This window comes from Chionomys nivalis, chromosome 1, assembly GCF_950005125.1.
Source record: "Chionomys nivalis chromosome 1, mChiNiv1.1, whole genome shotgun sequence".
NCBI classification, from domain to species: domain Eukaryota; kingdom Metazoa; phylum Chordata; class Mammalia; order Rodentia; family Cricetidae; genus Chionomys; species Chionomys nivalis.
The window spans coordinates 146,954,470-146,971,718 of record NC_080086.1 but is presented as its reverse complement, the minus strand read 5'-3'; the positions used below and the strand labels follow the sequence as shown (position 1 = coordinate 146,971,718).

At 45.5% G+C, this 17,249-nt stretch overlaps 1 protein-coding gene across 1 annotated transcript; it reads left to right on the top strand.

Moving 5' to 3' along the window:
• Nucleotides 1–2,081: 2,081 nt before the first annotated feature.
• On the top strand, nucleotides 2,082–8,190 carry Npy (neuropeptide Y). Its single transcript, XM_057785473.1, has 4 exons — nucleotides 2,082–2,220; nucleotides 3,012–3,199; nucleotides 6,189–6,269; nucleotides 8,007–8,190. Exons 2-4 carry the CDS (start codon nucleotides 3,012–3,014, stop codon nucleotides 8,029–8,031), a joined length of 294 nt encoding a protein of 97 aa, XP_057641456.1. The 5' UTR covers nucleotides 2,082–2,220; the 3' UTR covers nucleotides 8,032–8,190.
• Nucleotides 8,191–17,249: the final 9,059 nt, after the last annotated feature.

Below are 17,249 nucleotides of genomic sequence, written 5' to 3'. Positions count from 1 at the left end.
TTGAAAGCTGAGGTACGTCATGGAATGAAAATGGACCCACAGTAAACAGTGTGTGCTACTGATATTCGGGTGTGTCTCAGCCTAAGGGTTTGGATAAAACACAGAAAAAGCAGAGAGGAGAAGCTGTTTTGGAACTGGGCTTATGTGCAGGTCTAGAAATGCAAGCCATTCAGTGTGCAGGAAAACAGATCTATAGAGGAGGGCAGCAGGGAGGAGCAGGGGGGAGGACCGACTGTCAGAGAGCGCTCACGAAGGTTCGGGGGTCATATACCTATGTTCTTTATGGCTTCATGGGTGCGTTTGTGCATCCACGGGAATATTTCCAACTTTCAAAGCTTTTTAGTATATTTTATTGATATTTCAGAAAAACTATTAATATAAACAATCATGTACATAAATAAATCAAGAATCTTGAGAGAGCCTGCAGCCAGGAGACTTTATTTGGAATAGAGGTTGGTTTTGTTTGTTGCGGTGGGGGAGGGGCTGTTTCTATGAGCTGAGGGTAGTTACAGGAAACTGCAGAAGGGAGGGGTTAATTGATGGAATGAAGTGAGGGATTGACAGCACCTTAAGAGCTCAAGGCCAAATGATGCAGTTCGGAGGAGAAGAGAACCGGACAGAAAGAGGTGTACTTACTGGACACACCCCGCCTGGACTTTATTATGCAAACGCTAAAAGGGAAAGTTCTTGTTCTCAAACACCATCGTTATAAAGTAAGTTAATCAGTTTCCCAGAGTTCTCTGCTCAAAAGAGGTGCCCCCTTAGGGTACTTTCTTCCAGATTCAGTGACTCCTGCTAAATCTAGGTTTTAACCGATGTGAATCTCTGATTCACTGCAAAAAATAAGATTACTTTATTGAGCAGCATCGTGTGCCTTCCTCCTTATCAGAAGGGCCGAGTTAGATGTTTTGCTCTTTTATCAAACACATGAGCAGTCCTGACAGCCCTGTGTTTATGGCCCTGGTGCAGGTTTCCGAAATATGGAAAGTGCAGCCGTCTAACAGCGAGGGATGTTGGTGTTCATACAGCAGTGCAGCCGTCTAACAGCGAGGGATGTTGGTGTTCATACAGCCTCTCTCTCTGTCTGTCTCTCTCTCTCCCTCCACCCCTGTGTGTAAATGATAGCATGTTTAAACAACACACGAAATGACACTTGAACTAAATCATTTATTTTAGCTTTAAAATAACTCATAAACTCCACATTAGCAACGTTCCATTTTACTTAGATGCAAACTTCCAGGGGGCACTAACTGAAGCGTATCATGTAGAATGCCCATCCTGTAAGAATAATTTCAATATCGTTCATACGTAATCAACAGGTTTAACGCGATGAGCACATTGATGTTGGTCTTTTAATCTGGTTCATTTCAATCCGAAAGCATGTACTCATTCAGGCGTTAACGGAGCATACAGGACTTCACAAAGACTTGCCGACAGGGGCGCGGGGTCGGGGACTGGGGATGCCCCTGGAACCCGCCACTTTCCGTGGTAGCTGTGGAACGGCCGCAGCCCCGGGGACCGCGGGCTTTCAGTGGCGGCCTCGGGGGGATGTCTGGCAGCAACCCAGTCTGGCTCTCAGCTTTGGGGAGAGTGCTGGGGGAGAAGGACCACCTTTTGGAGAGACAGGGTCAGTAAGTACAAGGAAGTCCCTGGAGACCCTGAAGCACGGTACTCCGGCCTCAGGCTGCCACTTGCTCCGGGAGCGGGAAAAACCTCAAACCTCGTTCAGCTGCCTCCCTCTCAGAGCGCACAATTGTCGCGCGGACCCCAGAGATACTCCCCAAGTACAGGATACTGGTCCCTATAGACCCGCTCTCAGAGGGCTGGCAATTCCCCGGACAGGCGACCGAGAACGGTCCCCGCTGTGTCTGTCCCTGGCGGGACTCGACGGGGAGAAGAGTGGGCTCCAAGGGATCCTCGCCCTTGGCTGCTTCCTTTTCCCCGCGGAGCGGGCCGCTGTGAGTTGGAGTGTGGGTGGCTACAGACGCCAGCCACTTGAGCGGCTGTGGCTCCAGCCTCCTCCCCCGCTGGTGGGGGCGGGAAGTGGCGGTGGGAGTCACCCGGGCGTGACTGCCCCGAGGCCCCTCCCGCCGCGGCAAGGGCGCTCCATAAAAGCCTGCTGGCGACCCGCTCTCCGCATCCCACCGGTGGCTCTCATCCCTCACGGAGGCGCCCACAGCAGAGCAACCGCCGCGCAGAGACGCCAGCCCGCCCGCCACGGTGAGTGCCAGGACCCACTGGGACAGGAGCGCGGTCTCTCAGACGCCCCTGAACTTGCCCAGCAGCCGGTCCTCTGAGCCGCCTCTGCCAGCTTCACACCCAGCCCCTCTTGGCGGCTAAATTCCACTTGCCAACTCTGATCCAACTGTCCACCTGCCCTTCCCCGGGCCTCTCCTGGCTGGGCGTCCCACCTCCGTCCCTGTTATCTTTTGAGGGTATGGAAAATAACATGGGGGTCCCTATCTCAGGGCCGGAGCGTTTCTTTTGGGGGGTCCAAATTGCGTGCGCCCAGAGGGAGGTTTCACGAGTACTGTCCCATGGTGTCAGGAGCCCTGTTCCCTGTCACCTCCAGGATTCCAACTGACCCTGTGAGCCCCCTTTCCGGGTCCTGTTGCTACACCCTGGGGAATCTGCCTGTCACAGCAGCGCCTGTAGCCAAACAGATCAAAAGTGACCGACAAGAAAGTTTCGTCCTCCAAGGATGATTCGGGGGCTAGAGGAGAAGAGTAGCCATTCTTTAAGCTAGAGGACAGCTCTGTCCTAACTAGAGGACCTCCGTCCTCTACCTCTCACCAGGCGACTTGTAGGGACAGTTCATGGAATATAGGGGCAGAGCAAAGGGGCCCGGTCAGGGCGGGTGGTCCACTAAAGCTCTGGAAGAGGCGCGTGCCAAATCCGGGCTTCTTTCTGGGGTACAGGATGGAAACAGATGAGGGTCTGGAGTAGTAACGGGAACTGGGACACAGCGAGCATCTTGGGCATCCCCAAGTCTGAGCCTTTTGTATCCACAGATGCTAGGTAGCAAGCGAATGGGGCTGTGTGGACTGACCCTCGCTCTGTCCCTGCTCGTGTGTTTGGGCGTGCTGGCTGAAGGATACCCCTCCAAGCCCGACAATCCGGGCGAGGATGCTCCAGCTGAGGACATGGCCAGATACTACTCGGCTCTACGGCACTACATCAATCTGATCACCAGGCAGAGGTGGGTGCATCCCCCGACTGGTGCCTAGAGCTCCAAGCCAGAACCACTGTGCATCTGGGAGCCTTGGACAACAGGGATGATTTCTTTTTCCCCTTGTTTCGTCCCGGGGTTGGGCAGGATCAGTCATAAATTCAGCTCTAGATGAGAGCGTGAGCAGGGAATACACAACACAAACTGGATCCTTTCTCCCTGTCACTACAGTTGGTCTCCAAGTCCCGAGCCCAAGCTTCAGTGCCTCTGGGCTGTGTGTCTGTCTCCCACCCACCTCTGGCAGCGACAGGAGCAAGGAACCAGCTAGGCTATGGTGTAGGGGGAAGAGGGAATCCAACCTGGAGTAAATAACCATCACCCAAAACACCAAGGACACAGTCCAGTTGTCTAAAAGCTTGCTGAGACCTTTCAACCTGCCCAGGGTAAGCAGAGTGGCACCATTCGTGGGGAAGAAGGGACAACAGAACCCTGGGTTTCTTTCTTCTGAACCACCTCAGCCTCACACTTGAGAATTACTAGATGGTCTTAAAAAGCTGACTTTGCCACTTTAGAGCAACCGAGTTCTGGAAAGAAGGTGCTTGGGTTTTTCCTAATTAAGAAGGCACAAAACAAAGCCAAAGCTCGCATATTACTATGCCCCGACGCCTGGGACCCGAGAGATGGCGAACTTTATTTTTAATGCCCAGAAATCAAAGAGAAGAGCCTTGCTTTTTCTCTCAGCATTAAAGTCAAGCAAAACAAATTAAATCCAAGCTAATTTAAAAGCAATACAGGGATTGGTTTGCAAAATCGATGACCCTTAGTTCTAAACATTTAACAACACATTTTAATTACTGAGAACCTTGAAGAACTGTAGGGGCACAGCCTTCGGAAGAATTAATGTTCTTTACTTAGCGTGTTTCAGTTATGCATGGTAAATTACCAGAGGGAGGTGAATCTGCTCACGATGCAGGGGATGGTTAGATAGGATCCAAAAGGGGGTTATACTTCTGAAACAGTTGTCTACTCTTAATTTCACCAGAAAGGTGTGTGTCAATCTGAAAGCCTTCTGGGGAAAAACAATCCCAATGTGTGAAGAATCACTTAAGTAATACTGGCTCATAATCTTTTGAAATGGATCAAAAGATCCATTGTGTTTTTGAGTCCAATAGACTTCCCAGAAAGTCAATGGCTTCAATTTTTTTATTTCATACAGCTCAGAAAAAAATTACACATTTGAAATGATACCAAGTTTTTAAAAGGAATTTTATTTAGATACAACCTATAGAACTAATCTTTTTTCTTGTAAAGATTGCTGCTATACAGCCGCCACCGTGTATAGAATGATTCCATTCCGTGGTTTTCCAGTCATCTCAGTCAGTCTTTTCCTCAAAACTCTGAAGTAGATTTAACTGTCTCCACTGTGCAGATAATAAAACCAAGGACATTTTAAAAAAGCTGTTTTAGGGTTACGGAACTGGAACTTTGTACTGAATTTCATTGGCTGGGATCACACTATCACATTCAATGTGATTTCCACTGTCTTTAGGAGAAGTGAGGAAAGGGGCTTTCCTGTCATGGGAAGAGAATCAGGAGGGAACTGGTCCCTAAGGCAGTTTCCTCTGTCATCTTGGTGATGAGCCTAGAAACCACTAGAAGCTCTATTGTGTATTTGTTGACTTCCCCCCAAAAACTCCCAGGCAGAAGTCCACGCCTTTGAAATCTACCATGTCATTTGTGACTGTTTTATCTGTAATTATTCTCTTTCTTCTTCCTGCCAGCCAGTCCTGTTTGTAGCTGTTTTCCCATTGTGACAGGCTGTTGATTCAATGCTTCTGCAGGCTGGGTTTTCTTAATATAGTCTATGGATCTATCACATCTTGCTTATATGGTTCCTTAGAACAGTGGTTTTCAGTTGGTGGCTGGGGGCAGGTGGGGAGAATGTTATCCTCTCTAGGATATGGGGCAACATTGGGAGAGATGTTTGGTTGACAAAACCAGAAGTGAGTGCTGCTGGTACCCAGTATGGAGCTGACAGGGATGCTGGTAACATCCCAGGATGCCCAGCCCAGCTCTCCACCCCTATCCTGCCCCCCAGTAAAGAATCCTCTTCTCCCAAGTGTTAGTACTGCACAGGTTGAGAAGTAAATCTCTAGAATAGTGTTTCTCCATCCTGGCTTTGCGTCACAATCACATGGAGAACTTTAAAATAGAATGACTTGGCCTCCGCTCTCACCAATTAAATCGAGATGGGATCTGGGCTTTCTAAGTGTCCTTAAAAGCGTCCCAGGGGAGTTTAATGTGAAGCCAGGTTGGAGAATCTTTGCCTTAGAAACTCCATCTTTAGAAGCTTGCTTATTACAGAGAAAACTGATCATCCAGAATTAATTAGAGAAAGAAGAACTCCAAGCCTGTCCATCCTGTAGGTGTATGACCGGGCAGAAGCTATCATGACACTGGTAGATTTGTGACTGGGAAAAGGGTTCCAGCCCTTTTGCTATCCTACTATAGGCAGGGTAGAAGGACCCACAGAAAGATTTCTGTGGGCTGGTAGGACTTCTTCATACCTGACGGAAGCCATGAGTGCCTCCAGCAGATGGGGAGCAACTGTTGTAATTATAGTATAATCTCAAAAATAAAATATTTATGAAGCACTTCAGAAAATTAAATACATATAACATTTTAATTGTATTTGTTTATTGTTTGGGATGAGAGAGAGAAAATTTGTGTTGGTGTATGCCTGCAGATACCTGCACGCAGAAGTCAGAAGGTAATTCTCCAGAGCTGCATCTCTAGTTCCTGTTTGGGTCTCCACCTCATCAGCTTGCATATGTGTGTGTATGTATATACGTGCATGCATATTGTGTTACTACAAAGTTGCTGATGGCATGTGCTTCACACTCTGAGAATACTTAGTAGCAGATGGACAACTGGAAGTAATGTCTGAGTCTGATGATTTGCTCTCCTCCTCTCTCCTAAGCTTACTTGCTAAATCTCTGATTATGCTTTCTTGTTTCAGATATGGCAAGAGATCTAGCCCTGAGACACTGATTTCAGACCTCCTAATGAGAGAAAGCACAGAAAATGTCCCCAGAACAAGGTACGACAAGACTTGGGGTGGAGAGGTTGCTACAGAGATTAAGATGCCAGGAGAGGTGAGCTGGGGAAAGTTGGGAGTCCACGTGAACATTAGGATGGAAGAATCTAGAAAAGAAGGATTAGGGCAGAAGTAGGAATGAAAAACTATATAGAAAAAAACCTTTTTAATAGTGCATTCACCGGCTAACCTCAACTTGCAGGGTATATTGTTTTTAACTAATATTATTTGGTGCTTTTTTTCTAAATGTGAGTGATTTTTAGCTCAAAATCATACTCTATAGAATATCTTGCCTTATTAGAAGTAAGGGAGCATAGAGCAAGCCCACGGCTCTAAATTGAAATGACCAATCATACATTTGGGGTGATCAATCTAGTTTTTATACACTAAATAACACACCCAAATGTCTTAGAGCCTGTGTCCTTTGTATGTTTGACTCTGTCTTTCCTGGATTTACCCCAGACTAGAGATAAGTCAAGTGCTCCTGGATACCTTTTGGTGTATTTTGGTTCAATATAGTGACTTATTTTATTCAAAGACTCACTGTGAGGCAATATATTATCATTAGGTGCTTATCTGTAGTCTGGGGCCTTTCTTGGAGTACGAACAGGTCTTGGCACAGGTGTTTGCCCAAATCAAAGGGCTCCCCAGTGGGCTAAGCGGGTACCTCCTAGACAGGAAAGGGATGCTACTAAAAGGGGCAGAATCTGCCTCCACTTTCATAACCCCTAACCTGCTCTGCTGACCTTGCCTCCTGCACGATCTCAACACACCATTCTTAAGCATCCCCGTAGCTGGCTAGTTCCCCTGATACACAAAACTCCACACCGTCAGAAACCGTGTTCCCCAGAAGAGGTCACTAGCATGCTTGCTCAATGAGTGTGACTGGTGTGTCACACTACATGGAAGTTCTCCACGGAGAACCCACGGGTGACAGCAGGATCACCCACCCTCCCTCAATGCTCTTTCAGCTCTCTTATGAAACAGCCAGCCAGATGGTTTCTCTGAGATAAACAATCAGCTGAACTGGAATAAAGTTCACTGCTTCTCACCAGTGAATGCAAGGAAATTGGAAATTCATAAGCATTGTTTTCGATGCTGATCATTAAGCATCTTTTTAATGTCTCATTGATATGCGTGGGATATTTGCCACAGCAAAAGTTTAGGCCAAGTTATGTATACTTGGGATTTGGAAACAACGAGCCAGGCCTACTTAGAACTTCACTGCCTACTTTCTTTTGTCGATTGAAATAACACAGTTAGTGCAGGGAATAAAGTTAATGGCATCCTGACTGACAGACTCAATCATGTGCAATTAGGAGGAGACAAAAGTTGATAGCCTTGGAGTTGCCTGTGAATGCTGTCTTATTAAAAGGGGCCCTTTAGAGTCTAATAAATGGCATCTCTCTACATAGAAAAAGTTTCCTGGAAAACAACGGAAGCATATTCAGAGTGGAACAACACTAACTTTCTTGTTATAGTTTCATGTGATTCCTATAGTTTTGATCTTCAGAAATCCGCTGGAGTCCCTCAGCTCCTTTGATACGTACAGAGCCTTCTGCGGACTCTCTTAGAGACTCCAGTTCCCATGGGGCAAAAGCCAATGAACTGGGGCTTCATTATGCTGCCGTTCGTTCCCCTGTGGCTTCTTATTTGCAGCGCCAACTGAAGGCTTCACAATAGCTTCTGATCACTGTGCAGCTCAGGACTGATGTCTTGTCTCACTCTTGTGTTTTCCAGGCTTGAAGATCCTTCCATGTGGTGATGGGAAATGAAGCTCCCTCTCCCGGTCCTTCCTGTTCTCCATGCACATCTCATCTCATCCTGTGACACCTGTCCCACCAATGCATGCAGCCACCGGGCTGGACTCAGCACCATTTCCCCTCTTATCGTTGTATATATGTGTGTTTAAATAAAGTATCATGCATCCAAAAGGGTGTTCTCTTCGGTGAATTGTCTCTGATCACAGCAGAAAGAACTGGGTTAGGCATTAAATGTAATCAGTCTCAAGGAACAAACTCAGAGTTTGTCCCACCAACATTAGAGCAACGGCCATGAAGAGTGAACGGCTATGCTGCTCTTGGAAGCATTTGTCTCAGAACTTTGGGGAAAGGTCTCATATCCTCATATCTAACACAGCAGTCACGAGTGGCTGACCGAACACCTGATGTGACCGATGTGAATAGGAGTGGCGTTTTCCATCCCGTGCAATTGAAATTCATGTTAATAGGCATGGGTTGCTGGTGGCTACCACATCATATCAAGCGGTTGACTCGAGGTCACTCCTGGAATATGAGCAAGAACCACACCGGGCAGGATGGTCCCCTCACACAGCCTGGGCATGGTAATTAGTTTAGCTAAAACATCACCCAGTTTCCTCCTTCAAGTTCCGATTTGCATGGACTTAGTTAAAAATTAACAGTATTCAATTCTTTAATATACTCCCCCCACCAGACAGGGTTTCTCTGTAGCTTTGGAGCCTGCCCTGGAGCTCACTCTATAGACCAGGTTGGCCTTGAACTTACAGAGATGCACCTTTCTCTGCCTCCTGAGAACTGGGATTAAAGGCGTGCACCACCACCATCTGGCACCTTTAAATGTACTCTTAATCAGAAAAATGGGCCTTTCTCATCCCACAGTGGTGTTTGTTCTACACTCTAAATCATATGTGATATCTTTAAATTGCTAGCAAATAGCCAATAATAATATCTAATGACAGAGACAGATGTAAAGAAAACAAACAGATTTTTAGGTGATTTTTGTCATTTTTGCCAATATCATAGAAGGTACTCATAAAAACTAATTGACCATGGTATCTCTATAGAATCACTGTCCCTCTGGTCTATCACTGACTGTAATATGTGACTGTCTATTATTTTCTATGCATAAATAATTTTCACATTTTCTCAGCTGGTGAAGCCATTGATGCTATTTACAAGTCCCCTGACAAAAATTGACAAAAATTGTTCTGTAATTTCCAAAACTTCCCCATTATTTTTCTTTGTTCGTTTAAATACTGATGTGCAAGGAAGGTGTTTTTAATCATCTTCAAAGGTTGACAAAGTCACGATTTACCATTGTATGATATGAGTGTTCAGTCCTACCCGATTACATTTGGAAACTTTGTTTACTAAAGTCAGTATTATGTAAAGAAAGTTGACTCAGAGCCATCTGGCAGCACAGATATGCTGAGAATGTGTCACTATAGTATATAAAGACTCTTGGTTACACACGGTAAATGAAATAGGAGTAATATGCATGAGTCATTGAAAGATAATCCCGGAACTTCATTTTCATGGAAAATTCCAGCTTCTCGTCCCACCATATCTAATCATCCAGTAGGCCCTGCTTCACTCATACCCAGCCTTGGGCTCCTTCGCCACATCTTACTAGAAAAAGACTGGAATCTTTCCACCCCCTAACCTCTGTGGTTAGGCCCAATGGCTTGTCAGACTCACGACTTTCAAAGCCATAGGACCTCTCAGTTCTCACTCATGAGATGGAGATAATAATACCCTGGGACCAACATTCAAGGTAAATTAGAAGTAAGTAATAGAAATGGATTAGGTAGGGATGGTGTTTTGATGAGTTGGGGTACAAATCCCTAGTAAACAATTGATTTTATGATATATAATGATGATAAACTCTAATAGTTGGAAAACTACATTTCAAAATATCTCTGCAGTATGGTAAGGAGGCCCCTTGTTCATTTCCCGGCCACCCAGACTCCTGAAATAATGACACAGAAACTATATTATTTAAATCACTGCTTGGCTCATTAGCTCTAGCTTCTTATTGGTTAACTCTTAGATATTAATTTAATCCATTTCTATTAATCTGTGTATTTCCATGAGGCTGTGGCTTATGGAATAAAGTTCCAGTGTCCATCTCCAGTGGGGCTACATGGCCTCTCTCTGCTCTGCCCTTCTCCCAGCATTCAGTTTAGTTTTCCCCACCTACCTCTAGACCCTGCATGGGCCCAAGACAGTTTCTTTATTAAGCAATGGTATTTGCAGCATACAGAGGGGTATCCCACATCACTGCAGTAATATTTCTTAAACATTTTCAGGCTGCTGACCATCTTCAGAGTAGGCTTGAAGGTGCTGGATCATCTCTCTGACACTCCACAGATAAATCAGGGGCAGAGATAGCTCCTCCCTCCTATTAGGTATTAGGTGCCTGGGTTTATTAGAGTAGGGAAGGACACCTGCCTCGGGTTGGGGAGAGCACAGAAGGCAGGACAGACTTCTTGGGGCAGCTGAAGTGTGAGCTAAGGCTTCTAAGACAGCAGCGACGCCACACAGAATAAAACAAGGGCTTAGTTTTTTCTCTGGTTGCCATGATAAAAGATACCTTCAGAAGCAGCTTACCAGAACAAAGGGTTATTTTAGCTTACAACTCAAAGTACAGCCCATCATGGTGGGGAAGACAAGGCTGCAGCTGGTCACATCGAGTCCACAGTCAGGAAGAGGAGAAAGATGAATGCTCTGTGCTGCCCAGTTCCTTTTCTCTATTTGTATAGGTCAGGACCCCAACCGGAGAATGACACTAGCCACAGTGGACATAATAACGATAATCTCCATGGACATGGTTAGAGGCTCCTCTGATGGGTGATTCTAGAACCTTCTTCTACCAAGTTAACAGTACTACCCATCACAGAGGACTTGCAGATAAAAGACACAAAGTTCTGATTGTGTTTTAGCCATCCCTGATTTCTGAGGGGTAAATCCCATTTGAGATGAAACCAAGACCCACATCATATCCTAATTATTTTCTTCAGGCATTGCCTCACCCACTCTACCTCCAGACTTTCCAAAACAGAGGACCCTCAGCCAATATTCTTTCTTCAGTCAATTCAGGGCTGGGCTTCTCATTCAGAAATGAACCATGATCGTATGAACAAACTGAGAAGTTCAGAGAATAAATGAAGCTCCGCTGCCTAATCCGGGAATGTAGGGACTCTTTACTTCTTTTGCAATGCTTTAGAGACCTTACTGTCTTCCAGCTTCTTTCCCCCTGCCTTAGATCAGGACCAAGGAACATATAAATAGAAAAAAAAAAAATGAAAATCATCCCTGGTTTGGGACCAGTGCTTTATCAGTGAAATAGAGATATTGGTGTACCTGCTCCGAGATGCAGCCTTGCACAACTTCTATATGGACCATTGGTGCCAGGAAAGTGATGAGGATGGCAGCTAATTGTCCCTCCTCTTTCCTTTTAATGCACGAACGTTAAGCATGCATAGTTTCTTAGTCCCATGTACAAAATAGAAAAAGAGTTCCTTGCTCTCCAGGGAGACCACAGGCATCACCTACCAGGCCATCACAACCAAAACCCACTCTTTCCATTATCATAAAAGGAAACAGTGCTTTAAGTGAAGCATTTCAGGGGAATATTCCTCTATCACAGTTCTGGCCAGGAGGATTTTGATATTGTCACAACTGAAATTATTGCCTTTTCTTCTGCTCATTAGAACAATTAGCACACTGAGACATCACACAGAAACCTTTCCTTTTAAAAATTTAAGTGGAATAACTTATAATTAATCCTGTGTGTCATCCAGACTCATTTTTTACTGTGCTAAGCAATAGCTATTAAGTTAAATTCATTCTCATGCCACAAAGCTGAAACGCTGTGCATTGTGGGAACGGCGTTCTGTGTGTGCAGACACTCGTCTTCTTCCCTGACACAGGAGATGATCAGTGAGGGCTCATTCAGCCTGGAACCAGCTAGGAAGACTGGAAACTATCACAGCGAGGCCAGAACGCTTGCCAGGCTTGGCTGACCACCCCACAGAGGTTCTCTCTGAGAGAATGGCATCATTCAAATGATTTTTCAATTAAAGGTCACCTGGGATAATTGGATTTTTATTTATTCTAATACACAAATCCTTTCTATCACTGCCAAGTCTTCTAAGCCAGAGCTCCCTACTAAATGAGCTGGTCTATGTAATTTAATGCAAGAGCAAACAACGGTGGCATAACGTAGGCCATGTAGTCTTCTACGCGACAGAGTGGACTGACTCTCTGATCTCTGCATTTCTTGAGTCCCAAGGATGCTATCAGTTTTGGAAACATGCACTGAATATTCTCCGTTGCCAGAGCTCTCACAGTTTCTAGGAGTGATACAAATGTAAGGAAGATGCCCCCCCCCCGAACTTAAGTACCTATCAATCTATAAAGGAGATAGCTGCATACTTAAGTGACATGCGCAAGACAGATCACGGCAGACGTTTAAATAGAAGCACTAAGCAAGAGGCCACGGGTGTGAGGAGTGGGGAGTGTCATCAGAATTGGATTTGGTGGTTGGCAGCTGTTCGTGTTAATCTTTAATTTAAGGACTGTCAAGATCATTATTAACTACACTAACTCATAGAGACAAGCGTTATAGGTGTCTCAGAAGTCCTAGCCAGGACTCTAACCTCACAACTTAGGGAGGTGAGGGCTGGTCATCCATCTCACCATGAGCGCCTATTGTCTGAGCCAATGTGCAGGTGAACTGGGATGGGAGAAGAAGGGCGGCAGAAGGGAGAGGATGGTATCGGACCCTCTCTTGTTGCTAGTAATCCCGCCCACGCTCTAAAACCGAGGGTCTTGTTTTGGACAACAAAGTGAGAAGAATAAGTAATTAAAATATCATCTTTGTGTGTATATACACACACAGGTATGCTCACACACTCATGTATATACACACACAGACACGCACACACACTCATGTATGTGGAAGTCAGAGGACAAATTGCAGGAGTCGGTTCTCTCCTTCTCCTATGTGAGTTCCAGGATTGAGTCAAGTCAGTGCACTTGGCAGCAAGTACCCTTGGCTTTTACTTCCTGAGCCGTCCCAGTGGTTCATGTCACGCTTTTGAAAGGTCTGCTGTTGTGATAGGGTATTCTGCCCAGGGCGTAGGTGGTGAAGTGTGAGAGAGGAGTCATTTCTCTTCTCTTCCCCACACAGACTTGAGAAGCTGCTTCACAAGTAAAGCCCTGGGGGACCATCAAACCCCAACTGTGCCTCCCAGCATGGCAGCAAGAGAAACTGGCACTTGGCAGAGCAGGGTTTTCACCCGTGGCCCCAGTAGCTGCAGCCGATGCTGGCAGATCAGTTCTGGGGTATTGGTGTGTGGGATCCCTAACCACTCTGCTTTTCCGGTGGAAGTCTGAAGTTTAGCACCACAATTGGGCTGCTTGGGACACTCCCAAGTTCCAAGCAAGCAGAGAGTTGGTCCCTCCCAGTGGGAATAAGAGCAGAACTAAGAACCTCAAAACAAGGAAGAGATGCTCCCAGTAGCAGGGCCCTCACAAGCCAGCCCCTCATCCAGCAGCCAGCCTCTATGCCTAAATATAAAACCCAACCACGTGGGATTTCCCTGATGGACCCTGAGGCCCGCTCGTCCCTTTAAATCATTGCGAACTATACTTTTAAGATGTTCCCAGCTGAGAAACATCAGCGGAAAAGGCAGTAAGAATGTGTTGAATTTCCAGACTAGACTCTTCCACATTCTAACATTCTCAATGCCTTGGTTGTGTGAAATCATAAATATTTAATTTCATGGCCAATTAACTCTTTCTCAGAAAAAAAAAGATTTCAACTTGAAAGTCTAAATAGATATTTGCTTTCTGGAGTTATAAGTTTTGTGAATTTTTTTCGGGGAAGGAATAAAACATGGGGAAGCAACATCTGTTGAAAAACTATTCCAGATGGTCCTTTATGTACTGTTTAATCTTCACTCAAGCCACGAGGGTCAACTGTTTATGGGTGTATTTAATAGATGAGGAAACTGAGGGACCAAGCCGTTAAATGAAACAAGACACGGTCAGTGTCTAGTTCCCTTCTATTGCCATGATGCAAAACAGTGTTTGGGAGGAATGGGCTTATTTGTGCTTAGAGTTGGGGTCTACCATTGAGGGAACTCAGGGCAGGCACTCAAGTAGGAACTTGAACTTGGAACTGGAGAGGAATGCTGCTTCCTGCCTCTCTCGGGCTCATGATAGCTTAGCTTACTCTTGCAGGGCAGGATCTCTGAGCAGATGCTCAGAGAACCGTGCTGCCCACAGCGGACTGAGCTCTCCTATGTCAGTGAACAGTTATGACAGTTCCCCGCAGGCCAATACGATTTGGGCAATCCCTCTGTCGAGACTCCCTTCTCAGGTGGTCTCTAGGTCAGTGATTCTCAGTCTGTGGATTGCAACCCCTTTGAGGGTCAACTATTAGAGAGCCTGAATATCAGATATTTACATTACGATCCATGACAGTAGCAAAGTTCCCATTGTGAGGTAGCAGTGAAATAATGTTACGGTTGGGAGTCAGCACACGAGGAACTGTATTTAAGGGAACATAGGAACCTTGAGGACCACAGCTCTAGGTAGACTGTTGTGTCAAGTCAACAGTTAAAGCCAACTAGGACAGTCATGGCTGAAGCCCGAACCGCAGACCAGGTCAATAAGCCTGCCTACACACCAATATTCCTTGTGTAACACTTTAAAAAAATTCTTTCTTTGAAATTTTCACAAATGGGATTTCGACCACACTCACCACCGCAACTCCCCTAAGAGCCACCCCCTTTCCTACCCACCCAATGTTGTCTCTTCTTTTTCCCACCCATGAAGTCCAGTTTGTGCTGCCCGTATACTCATGGTCATGTGGCTTTACACTGGGGTGTGGTCAGTCTATCAGAGGCTACGCTCTTAAAGAAAACCGGCTCCCCTCCCCCAGCAGCTCAGTTGCTGATAGCCTCCTTGGTTAGAGGTGGGACTTCATGTGCCCCTCCTCTCCGTACTGGGATTTGGTCTGGTTTGAGTCTGCATGGCGCTTGTGGGTGCTGGCACAGCTGCTGTGAGTTCCTCTGTGCAGCCGCCCTGCTGTGTCCCGGAGACTTTCTCTAGTCATCCGCCAACTCTGGCCCCTACAGTCTCCCTGTGCCCTCTGTGGCAAAGATGCCTGAAGAGGATCCCTGAGGGTGGAGGGCTGCAATATCGATATTCCATTCAGGGCTGAGCATTCCCCAGGCTTAGTCTCTGATGCGCTACCCTTTGACCTACGGGGGTTTCCAACCCAGTCACTTCATCCATAGCGTTAAGGGAGGGCAACAAGGAGTGTCAAGGAGATGGAGGCCTTGGTATTAGAAAGCTCTGATCTCACCATCATGCATAAGTGCCTCTTGCCCTCGGAAGAGCGCCTTGCCTAAAAGGCTAGCGTACAGACACTCATGCACAGCTTTGAAAAATGCTACCACATACCTACTTATTCCATCCATTTACTTCCAGCCTTCACGAGCTCTAGCTGTATCTCTTGTAACACGAGATTGCTATTTCAGATCTGTAAATTAAAAGCACTATGAACCGGGAAGTCTAGAGTATAATTGGTATGGTTACAGACATAAATTTACACCACCTGACTTTATTCTGTTTACTCTGTTTTAATTGACTTCCCCCTTTTTCCTATCTTCCATTAATAAATCAAGTTCTATTATTATTTTCTCTCCTAATTCGGATAGTACATTTTCTATCTTCTGGATAAAGTAAGGATATTTGAATATGGATACATCAATGTTTCTCTCTAGACATTTTGCTAGTCCTCCCAATTAAGATGTCAGCATCCTTATATTTCAAAAACCATTACAGTCAAAGCTTATTTCTATTTCTCATGATCACCATTTCCCTTATTGACTCTTCTTCCAGTGCATCCCTCCTGCCTGGTCTCAGCTTCCTTCTCCCTCCTTCATCCTCCAGAAGTGCCTTGGAGGGGCTTGCAATGACCAATTCTTTCAGTCCTTTTCTGAAAATGTCTGTATTTCACCATGACTCTTCAATGACACGTTAGCTGGCACAATGCTCTACTGTTGTAATAAGAGCGGCGGGGCTGCGTCCCCGGCACCCAGCCGCCCGCAAGGCTAGCTTATGCCCCGAAATAATTACACGGAAACTGTATTCTTTTAAACACTGCCTGGCCCATTAGTTCCGGCCTCTTATTGGCTAGCTCTTACATATTGATCTAACCCATTTCTAATATTCTGTGTAGTACCACGAGCTGGCTTACCAGGGAGAATCTTAACCTGCGTCTGTCTGGAGTGGGAGAATCATGGCGACTCCTCACTCGGCTTCTTTCTCCCAGCATTCTGTTCTGTTTACTCCACCCACCTAAGGGCTGGCCTATAAATGGGCCAAGGCAGTTTCTTTATTAAATGAAAGTAATTCCTCCATCATTTCCCCTTTTTTTGTTTAAACAAAAAAGAAAGGCTTTAACTTTAACATAGTAAAATTACATTTAACAAAACAGTTATAAAGCAAGAATTACAGTTACAATACTTATCTATTTTATCTTTTATCATAACAATGGAAAACTGTAACTATAACTAACCATTCTTCAACTCCATCAAAGACTCCAGAAGGATATAATATTACCTAAATAAACAAGAAATAAGAAAACTCTAGAAATGACAGAGACATCTCACTGCCTGGACAGTCACCCAAAGTTCTTTTGTACTGTTGGGGCATCCATCTTCAACCTTCAGGCCCATAGTATCCAGCAGACATTTTCATCAAGCAGGAAATTCCAAAGACAGTTCAGTCACTTTTTGCTGTGTCCTGCAGAATGTCTCGCAGACTCTTTTAGGAGTCAGGAACCCCGAAAAGCCATCTCACCTTTAGGCAAGTTCAGCAGTCCTCTTTCTGCGGGTTCTCTGTGTCCAGTTTATGCAACAGTCCAGGCAAGAGCAGTTTCTTGCCCAAATGGCTATCAAACTCCTTAAGGAGCCTCTTCGGTGCCCATCTTCCTCTTGAAGTAGATTGGTGCTGCCAGGAGCAGACGTGTCTCATTATCATGAAAAGCCCTAAGTTATTAAAACATTTAAATGCCATATTCTGCAGTCTTTGAAAGATATGAAGAATGCCTATCTAGCTGAAATATATCTCTATATATCTAGAAAATCTAACTAACATGACTACAAGCTTGACTATTATTTATGATTATCCATCAACAACCTAT

Bases quoted from the DNA above. Each gene is read 5' to 3' on its own strand.
- Npy (XM_057785473.1), top strand. From the start codon at position 3,012: ATGCTAGGTAGCAAGCGAATGGGGCTGTGTGGACTGACCCTCGCTCTG. The intron at 3,200-6,188 runs GTGGGTGCATCC...TTCTTGTTTCAG, and splicing joins AATCTGATCACCAGGCAGAG to ATATGGCAAGAGATCTAGCC. The intron at 6,270-8,006 runs GTACGACAAGAC...TGTGTTTTCCAG, and splicing joins GAAAATGTCCCCAGAACAAG to GCTTGAAGATCCTTCCATGT.